The sequence below is a fragment of the Ambystoma mexicanum genome, chromosome 4p (assembly GCF_040938575.1).
Source record: "Ambystoma mexicanum isolate Mex_15411 chromosome 4p, UKY_AmexF1_1, whole genome shotgun sequence".
Taxonomy (NCBI): Eukaryota; Metazoa; Chordata; class Amphibia; order Caudata; family Ambystomatidae; genus Ambystoma; species Ambystoma mexicanum.
This window is the reverse complement of record NC_090927.1, coordinates 96040343-96051034: the sequence shown is the minus strand read 5'-3', so window position 1 is coordinate 96051034 and position 10692 is coordinate 96040343. Positions and strand designations below refer to the sequence as shown.

At 50.5% G+C, this 10692-nt stretch overlaps 1 protein-coding gene across 2 annotated transcripts in view; it reads right to left on the bottom strand.

Moving 5' to 3' along the window:
- Positions 1–5394: 5394 nt before the first annotated feature.
- The window catches only part of LOC138453022 (probable G-protein coupled receptor 139), a 258219-nt gene continuing 252921 nt past the window's right edge, over positions 5395–10692 (bottom strand). For both annotated transcript variants that reach the window (XM_069605437.1, XM_069605438.1), the window contains exon 2: positions 5395–7410. In XM_069605437.1, the coding sequence (XP_069461538.1) occupies positions 6464–7410 (947 nt within the window). In that variant the 3' untranslated portion in view covers positions 5395–6463. The remainder of the gene's footprint in view (positions 7411–10692) is intronic.

The following is a 10692-nucleotide window of genomic DNA, read 5'->3' as shown; positions in this document are numbered from 1 at the left end:
CTGCACGCATCAAGACACGGCAGCAGCACAAATCAGGTGGCAGCACAGAGGAGGGAACATCAACAGGCACCCCAGCAGCCAGCATGCCCACAACACCACCACCACAGGTCCCCCCAATGGATGCCACAGAAGGCACTGCCTCTGGTGGCAGCAGCACCATAGGTGACACCCCATTGATGGCAGCATGCTCCGACACAGAAAACGGGGATGTCGAAGTCAGATCCATCCATGACCTGTCCCAATCCCCCTGTCTGTCCCATCCCGTACAACATGAGGATACCACGCAGGGGCACCCACAAGACAACGACTGGCCATCCCCCCCAAGCCCTGTGGCAAGGCAACATGAGGACAACAGCCCCTCTGTGACACCCCCGCAAATGGGCATGGCCCAGCAGAGGCAACAGTCCCTCGACCAGTTAATCGTGCAACAGCAGCAAATGGCCACGCTCCTCAAGGACCATGCCGATGAATGTGGGGGCACTAAGGCAGACATAGAAACATCAACTGAGACACTTAGGGCAGAAATGGAGAGAGGCACAGAGACGCTGAGGGCACAAATGGAGAGTAGCACCGAGAGCCTGAGAGTCCAAATGGAGAGAAGCACCGAGAGCCTGAGGGGGGAACTGCATGCGACGTCCAAAGACGTATGTGCCGAACTTGCCGCAGTGCGCCGTGTGCTCACTGAGCTCTCGCAAACCCTTAGGGACATGCATGGACGTGAGCAGGCAGACACATCATCCGTTGCAAGTTCCGTCCAGGGCAGCCCCCAACGTAGATCTGGAAGGAACCTGCGCTCCACAGGCAGGGGTGCCCCTGATACCCGCAGAGGGGGCTTGCAATAGCGACAGCCCACTGACAATGAGCATCTTTGGACACTGGTGTTCGGGGGGGAGGTAGGAGGGTGGAGGGGGTGTGTTGGGCTCACTTGGGTGGCGGGTCGATAGGGTGTTCAACATGACATCACATATGCCATAAAAAGTGCACGATCAACCAATGAGATGTGTGGACATTGATCTTTGTGTACTAGGCCATCATAGGCGTACAGTCCATATTGTGCATGTCCCAGACACACGCAGTGCCACGAGTCCCGTGTCCATGTATCAGCCACCAGGCGTGAGTACTAGAAGCATGCATCAATGAGATGCTGACGAATGTCACGGGCCTCCGGTGCCTCGCAGACTCCATGAGGTGCAGCCACATCCCCACCCTCATCATGACCATCATCAGGTGCTTGCAGTTCTGCGTCAGGGGGCATGGGCACATTTGTACGTACGCACATGTTGTGGAGCATGACACATGCCATGACCATCTTTGCAACCTTCTCATGGCGGTACAGGAGTGCCCCGCCAGACCTGCTGAGGCAGCGGAAACGAGTCTTCAGTAGGCCGAATGCCTGTTCTATGACTACACGGGTACGTGAGTGGGCATGGTTGTAGTCCTCCTCATGCTGGTCCCGTGGGTTCCGGACTGGTGTGAGGAGCCATCTCTTCAGTGGATATCCAGCATCACCTGTATGTGGACGAGAAACGTATGATGTGGAATGCCATTGCTACGTACGCACACCCCCCCCCCCTTCCTGCCAGGTCATTGCCAAATCACATTCCCCACATAATCATGCATGTAATGAGACTCACCGAGTAGCCAGGATCTGTTCCCTGCGTGTCGCTCCATGTAGCGTGGTATTGTAGAGTTCCTCAAGACCATAGAATCATGGGTTGATCCAGGGAATCGGGCACAACAATGTGTAATGATCCTGTTGGAGTCACACACCATTTGTACATTCAGGGAATGAAATTGTTTTCTGTTGCGGTACTGGGCCTCCATGGCATGTGGGACGACCAATTCCACATGGGTGCAGTCGATGGCACCAATGCAACCCGGTATGCCGGCAAGTGCATGGAATCCCACTTTTGTGTTGGTAATTTCCTGCGCCGAGCGTGGTAGAGAGATGTAGTCGTCTGCGTGCTGCAGGAGGGCATCGAGCACTTGCAATAGTGTCCGTGAGAACAGTGGCTGAGAAATGCCATGCAACTGTCCGACTGTGTGCTGGTAGGTGCCTGTGGCCAGGAAGTGGAGTACAGACACCACCTTCAGTAGGGGTGGGATGGCGGTTGGGCTATCTATCATGCTGACAAGGTCAGCCTGTGTCATGTCCACAATGGCGGCTATGGTGCCCCGGTCCAGACGGTAGAGGGTGTGGATCTGCTCATCAGTGAGGTTGAACGGATGTGCTCGGAGGCGTGGGATTGCGGGCTGCCTGCGTGGTGGTAGTGGCTGTGCTGGCGGCCCTTGCTGGCCCTGCCTTGGCCTCCTCCTCCTCCTGCGTCTCCTTCGTGCGGCCGGTAGCAGTTGGTGTTCGTCTTCTTCTTGGAGTTGGAGTAGTTGCAGTGCTATCAGGTCCCCCAGGGCCAACATCGCGAGTCCTGCCGGTAGCATTTCGGTGTGGTTGTGGGAGGAGACTGGCTGTGCAATTTATGTGTTTTCAGGCTGTATGGCCTCCACCTGTGGTGATTAATTCCACCTGTGCAAGCTGCTCTCCCCTTTGGCCGAGCACGTCCCGCGCACAACGCTGCAAATCTGGGAATGGCATCTTGCTATTGCAATCATGTATTTGTACCCGATGGCCGTGTAACATTGGTTGACATGTTCATTCTGCTGTGGTCCCATTGTTGCACATACTATCTGTGCAGTCGCGAACAGACTTGTGAAGGGTCAGTGGAACGTAGTACTCGAGTAACGGTGGGCCCTCATGCATCACTTTACCGAGTTGCAATGACGGGCGGGGCGTCCCATTTGTGGGTGAAGGCAGTTGCCATTTTCACACACAGCCGCACTCGATGGAATAATTAGTGATTTCAAACGGCCACAGATGCCTTTTCGGCGTGATGTTGCAAATGTGGAATTCCAAGGGCGGCGCTTTCGGTTTCCAGCTAGCGGCGAGGAGATGCCCACAGGTCTGACTGCAAATATAACGTTCTGTTGTTCAATGTCCTTGAGACAGGGCCCATGGCGAGGAAGCAATGATTGATATGAATAGTTTGGGATGCGCAATTGCTACGTGGGCGATGAGGCCGGCCGTTCCCACATACATGTTACTTCACAACACTGGAATCACGGGCTGGGGCACTGTGGATTTTGCAGGCTGCATAACGCACAGACTCAATGGATGTTTCTAATGTTATGTGAGTAATTATTCAGGCGTTTTGATTCCGGGATGAGGGAATGATGAATGGATGCATGGGCAGGTGATTTGATACAGAGTTTGCCATGTACAGGGCTTCTTGGGATCTATCCGCCTCCCCTACGCTATGTGATGCAGGGCTGCCATGGTGGGACCATCGTCTATCTGGCCTTGTTGAGCCCTCCCTGTCTCGACACGCCCTCAGACACTTGTGTCCATGCACATTAACATTCCCATCTGATGGATTCTGTTTTGACAGACGCATGCACAGGTACACTCGTTTGTGATGGTGTTTGCACCTCGATATAGATGGTTAGGAGTCGCAAGTGGTTTTGGGGTGGTGATGATCCTTTGGAGTGGGCTAGCATGCATATGGCTGTGGATTTCGTGTGATCATTGAAGTGAGTAGTTGGAATGTAGTTCTGATGGCCATTCTGTTCTTTTTCTTTTCTTTTGGTTGACAGGTATCTCCTCCCCTTTTGCCACTGCCATCTGTATGCCACTCCTGCAGATGGGTTTTACTCCCGACACCTGCTGCTTCGTGTTAATCAGTGGAGCAGCATTACGATCTTATGGGACGATCGCCAATGGCCCACATGCCCTTACGCAGTACTGGTGGCTCGGACAACATTTCGGCCTTTCAGCTGGACTAGTGCCTCCACATTGGGACGGCCCTGCAGTTCTGTGCGCTTCCATGTTGCCTTTTCGTACGTGAATGTGGCTCTGTGTACCATGAGGGAACAGGACGACACACAAGTAGTGGCTGGTCATTTCTTGCGGATGCAGCCCACAATGGTGATTGGTGTTTAGGAGTTCATGGCCTGATGGCTGTATGGGCTTGGTGGCTTTGATGTGCATTAAATTTCTATTCTGATTTGGCCCGTGTAGCGTTTTTCTTTGCAAGTGATGTGGCATATGCCTATTTGGGGGGCGATGTATTGTGAGGAGATCTGCATTGGGTTCCAGCTTCGGAGTTTAGTTGCGTGGTACTGTACTGGGCGCGTTTGCCTACTAAGCCCGTGAGGTCAGGGATGGGGGCTGCCAATATGACAGTTTGAATGTTGTCATGCTCAGGGGCGGGGGATTGGGTTTTGTGTGACAGATGCCGGTCAGCCAGGTGGACTGGTGGAATGATGTGATTCTCGGAATATGGCTGGTCACAGGTGCCTGTGTTTGCGTGCGTTTCTTGGTGGGGGACTGTGGTCATGTCCATTGGGATGGCTTCTGTATTCGTGCCATCTGTGCCCTGCAGCTCCCATTGGCCCCTCTTGTGTTTCTTTTGTTCGTTGCCATGCATGGGTGACTTGTACATTTCAATGGTTGCATTGTGGCTTCATTGCACCTACGGGGAGTTGTACTTTGTGGGCAGGGAGCGGTGTACAGGCACTCAGTGGGGCCGTTTACGGTTGATTCGCGATGCCGTACTTCTCACCATGGCGGAATGGTACATTACGCCATGCCTGATGGCGTTAGGTACATGTCCGCTAGGGTCGGAATTGGCGTACCGTTGCGCCATGGTGGTGTTTGCGGTTTCGCATGGCGCGCGCGCGTGCTTGGTGCAGTTAGCGTTGGCGTTCACTACGGTGTCGCTAATGGCTTCGTACTTTGCGGTGACGGGTCATAGTCGCACCGAGCGCTATTCGATGGCGGTATTGCATTTCCGCCATCGTTTTCCGATTTCCGCAAGGGTCGTAATGAGGGCCATTGTCTTTTGAAGTACTGCACTTTTTTTGTTGTGTAAGTCTTCCAGCTGGTGGTGGTGGTGAGGGCTCTTGGAGAGGAGGTATGGCAATAGCTGATGCAGTTTTTAAGATAAATAGCAGTTTTGCTAATATTCTTCCAAGTATGTGCTGTGTACTAGATTGTTAATGCATAATGAGTAAGAATAGGTGTAGGAGTTGTGCAAGGGGAACATTTTGAGTTTGAAAGTTCCTAGTTTAGTAGAAAGTGCAGTTCCGAACTGACTACGAAGCACAGACCTGATCGCGAAGTGCGGATGCATTCACAAACACGTCATCATGCTGAAGCGTGTGGTCACGTGATGCTCTTCGGAAGGTCCGCAATGACGTCAGACATCCCAACCATCCCAACCGTTTCCCGAAAATATTGAACCCTTACCCCACCCCTAAATGAATTCTCTATAAAAATGTTTGTTATAAAATATTTTATATATGTTTATTCTTTATTAAATATTCGATATAAACATTGCTTACCAAAACACACATGTTCATGCATATTTACATGACAGGGTACAGAGAATGGGTTTCTGGTCTTGCGAGTAGGGCTTTGTTGTTTTATGCCCATTCGGTACTGGGCCCTGCCCTTCACCTGGACTCTGTATAAGACTGAATTATCTTGGAATTTTGCTGACTGAAGGGATGTCTGGTCCTATGCTGAACTTGTCTGGCTCGTCCCACCTTGTTCTTGCTCACTTGCCTTAGATTTATAGCCTAGCACTTACAGTCTTGCACTTACAGCCTTGCACTTACAGTCTTGTTCTGAGTTTGTGAGTAATGGATTCTCTGCTACCCCACCGGTCTGCTCTTCTCTCCTATTCCTTTACCCTCACACTTAGATTGGCCTGGATGTACCAGCCCATACAAAAATGGCCAATGAGATTCATATAAGTAGCTTATAAGAACTTCTATGAAACGAGTGGGATTTTGGGAACAACAATAAGAGCTTATATGACAACCAAACACTTCTTGAATACTTATAAGTTTAAAGTTTATAAGATTCTCATAAGAAAAATCAATAAGAAATTGTTGAATGGGAAGAACTGTTATTTGTTTCCGCTTCCTGTCTCCCAGCACTCTTCCTCTTGAGGCACAGTGAAACCATATACACGTTGCTGTTGGCGCCTTACATATCAACAATACGTTAATAATATAAATAAATAATGAAATAACAAAACCGCTATTACTGATATCACACGTGCCATCGTCTAGCATAGCAGTATATTTGCAAATTGAATTAATTACATGCTTGCCAGACATTTATCCATTTCAATCTACAGCTTCTGTGTTCAGGCCAAAGACTAAACAGGATGTTCTCCAAGTCACCAAACCCCTCTTTTGCTTAACCCAGTAAATCAAATCAGAGATCACCATCTTAACAACTGCTGCCATTCCATAGTTTCCTGGACAGAGCATGGTATGAAGTGCATTTGTTGTGGAAATAAGTCGTGGATTGATGGAATGCCTTCAGTGCACCATCTTGCAAACTCTGCATTGCTCACCAGCTTCACCCACAGTCACCTCGAGGCGATGCTCTGCTGCTTTTTTAGGTAGTAAAAATCTTTACAGTTTTTCTTGGTGGCTGGGGTGGCTTGAAGAAAGTAGAGGTGATGGCCTTGGCACCCCTGACCAGCTCTTTCCTAAACCTTTCAATTGTTAGGGCATAAATGCACATGTTGCTGAAGGAGCTCAGGACGATGAGCATGTTAGCCAGCATCCGGACCACGTTCACTGGGTGATAGAAGTTGTAGCGGTTGACTGGCGGGTAGGTGAGCCGCTCCACAACTTTGATGACCATCTTTGGCAGCCAGTGGGCGAGGAAAGAGATTGTGATTAGAGCGAGCAACATGATGGACCGCTTACGCCGGGCCGTCTCGGGGTCTTCCTGGCTATTAATGGTCACGGCACTCTTTAACCCCCTGCGCACTCGTGTCGTGATGACTATGTTCCAGACAGTGAGTCCGTTGGTTAGCATCAGCGATACCAGTGGTATTACAATCCAGACAGTCGTCTGGAAGTGGTCGTAGACGGACAGAATGGGGATCTTACTCAGATCTTTCCGGATGGAGCAAATGTCCATGGAGGTCCCATTGAGTCCCACTGTCGGGACTGGCACGTAGATCCAGAAAGTGGGCATGGCCATAAGGAATGCCCCGGTGAAGACGCCGACAATTACTCGCTGGGTTGTCTTGGCAGTGCAGTATACAAGCTTTAATTTGCTGCAGCAGACAATGACGTAGCGGTCAAAGGTGAACGCCACGGTGAGCCACGTGAGGGAGTACACACAGGTGAAGTAGATCCAGTTGCTGATTCCGCAGGAAGGCTGCGGCCACCACAACGAGATGTTCACGTAGAAGAAGAAGATATCCCTGAAGACGGTAACCACAAGGATCAAAAGGAAGTTGGCGACAGCCAGCGCCACAAGGTAGTAGATGATGGATTTGGACAAGTCCAGCTTCCCCTTCCAGAAGACAGCGACTGTGAGCATGCTAGCTGGGCCCAGAAAGAAAAATAAAACGTGAATGCAGTATATATATATATATGTATGAACATATGCATATAGCTCCAAAACAAACAAAACTGTTAATGCAACAAGTATGACCATTATTAACTCATTACTTCATTTTGATAAATATCAGATCACACCCATTTATAGATACTATATTTAAATATATTGTTTAATTTTGCAATTTATGGCATGCACAAATGTAGTGGCTTTGGAGTGTCTGGATGTGCATGAGAGAAGGCTTTGGGTATGAAGGGTCTAGTGGAAAGCAAAGTAGAATGAGCAGGAATGTAAACACATGTTATACACATGGCCTTCCTCCTTGGGCTCTCCCCTTGCGCCTTCATCTGAAGCCAGAAACCTTGGAGTCATCTTCGACTCCTCTCTCTTCTTCTTCCTCCCTCCCTCACACTCACACTCAGGACACTGCCAAGAAGTTCCACTTTCAGATCTTCCTTCTCAAAGGAATTTTGCCTTTTCTCACCTTCCCTCAGAGGCTCAATGTGACCCAAGCCCTAGTTCTCTCTAGGCTTGACTACTGTAACAGCCTCCTCCTGAACCTGCCTTCTTGCACTCTGCAACCCCTCCAGCTTATCCAGAATAGGGAAGCAAAACTTATCCTTGGCCTTAAGCCCAGGGACCACATCTCTCCTGCACTAAAATGTCTTCACTGGCACCCGGTTGCAGCACAGATTAAATTCAAATCCCTCTGCAACATCCACAAGGCTGTCTGGGCCCGTGGACCACGCCATCTGCAACTTTATCTCACTACATACTCTCCCTCTAGACCACTACGTTCCTCTGACACAAACTCTCTGTGTGTAAAGCGTCCTGCTAAACAGAGAGTAGGTGGTTGTTAACTTTCCTCAGCGGGCTCCCTCCTGTGGAATAGCCTTCCCCTCCCTCTGAGCCTTGAGCAGGATTTTCTCAAATTCCGGAAGCTCCTTAAGACTTTCCTCCTCCTTCCCTTCTTCTCTCCTCTGCTAATCCCACAGTTGCTGTGACCGGTTTCCTGGGCCCTTATGCATCCTCGGGGCCCTCGCCTTCCACACCAATCTTGCCCAGCTCCTGCCCATCCACAGCACTTGCATCTGCACACCCTCTGGCCTGGAGGTTTGCACTTATACCTCCCACAGCCCTAGTCCGTGTAGCACTCAACATTCCTAGCACTTCATCTGTGGCTCACTCATGAGCTCGGACTCCCCAGCACTTACCCGCCCTTCACTCTTCCTTGCTGCTGAATTCTCACAAGGCATAGTAGGTTCGTCCCTTCTACCCTTTCCCCCCTCTGCTCTTACATATTGTGTTTTTAATGTTTCTTCCCCCACACTTACTCCCTCCCTGCCCTGTGAGTGCTTTGTAACAGTATTTTCTCATTATATAAGCGCCTACCAAGCAAACAATAAACATAAAAAGACATAAACAAGTTTACAAGGAGATATTGGGGTAAACATTACAGTACACGGTCACGTTGCATTCCAGTATACTCATGTTTTCTGTGTTATGCTGCGATGAACAAAAGGGGAGGTACAATGCATGCTGATTAGTGGATTAATTATGACAGTGGCCCTGCACAGCCCTCTCACAGCCTTCACCATAAATAACAGCCACCTACTGACTCCACAACCTGAGGAATCCTGACTCCGATTTCACTCTAGAATGGAGGGAGTACGGCATGACAACCGGGGAAGGAGAATGCAAAGAAAGCAGGTGCAGGGATGCAGAATACCACTCCCCCATGAATGGCATTAACACCCACTCCATAGATCCCTCCTTAATCGACCCATTCTCACATTCTTCATTTAACACAAAAGCCACAGCATTCCCAGCGACTTCCCTCAGTGGATGCTTAATCTTGTGTGACAAAGCTCCTGACCGTGTTGGTGGATGGTGGGTGGTTACTAAGGAAACTAGGTGGGGACCAAAGGGACATGATGCTGAGCCCAGGGCCAGCATAGGGTGGATCTCAGGGCTGATCCCACCATGCCATGCTTGGAAGGTGGGTGTTAGTACCATCGGATGCCTCGGGCCGCCTCATTCATCCACGCACGCACTCACACAGAGGAATACTCTGAGACATGTCTGGTGCTGCTGAGGTCCCGGCGGCAACTGCCGTTTGGTACGCGTTTATTTGAAACGCGCACGCGTGACCCTAAACGAGGCTCGTGCATGTAACTCCCACTGCAACATCCCTCCTTTTCTTTAAATAGAAACAATTAACCAAAAGTAACTTAACCAAGAATCAACGTGAGTCGCTCACTTCAGTGTGTTACTGGCCCAGTCTCCTGAGTTCATGATGTAGTCCTTGAATCGCACCGGAGGTTGTCGCCCCTGTCTCGTCGGGCACCGACTGCTGCTCCCGTAGGTCGGCAGCGGTGCAACCTCATTCAGCGTGGGTTCCTCTTGCCTGTCGGCCTCGGGGACACCTCCTCTTGCTTCTGGCCCTGAAGTCTCTTCCAGCGACCTCTCCATGGGACTCAAGTCAACTTTCTTGAAAAAGGATTTGTTTCGGTTCACAGTTCCGCTTTCATTGGCCGCTGTTACCGTCACCCCTTTCACGTGAGTGACTGTCCAGGGTTGTGGCTCATATGTGAGCGACAGTTTCCCTTCTGTGTGGCGGTTCTTGACCAGCACAGTGTCACCCACCGTTACCTCTTTTTCCTGTAGGCCTCTCCTCTCACTCTCCTTCTCATTCCTGGTCACCCTTTCCTACCGGACCCGGGCGACATCGATCACGCCTGTCGCTCATCCTTCCATTTCAGGGATGAGTCCTCTTGGGCAGCGTCCAAACAGGGCTTCAGCTGGGGAAACTCCTGTCGATTGATGGTGAGTGGTTCTATGCTCTCGCAAGAATTCAAACAGGTTTCTTCTCAGTTCGCCCCCTACATTCGCCTAGATCCAAAATATTTTGTTCAATTTTCTCATAAATCTCTCGGCTTCTCCGTTCGCACTGGGCCATAGTGGTGTTACCTTCCTCTGTTGTATCCCCCTCTCCTCCATGTACTTTGCAAACTGATTCCCCATGAACGGGGGCCCATTGTCTGAGCACAGGATGGTCGGGAATCCGTGGGTCGCAAACATTTTCTCGAGGGCCAAAATGGTGTGATCGCATGCAGTGGAGTCTACCAGCTCTACTTCGGGGTACCTCGGCCACTGGTCCACGACGGCCAAGAAATACATCCCTCTGCCTGTTGAGCCAAAGTCTGCATGTACTGTGCCTGACACGGTAAGCATCTCTGCACATGCCCCTCCACCCGGTCTTCCAGGTC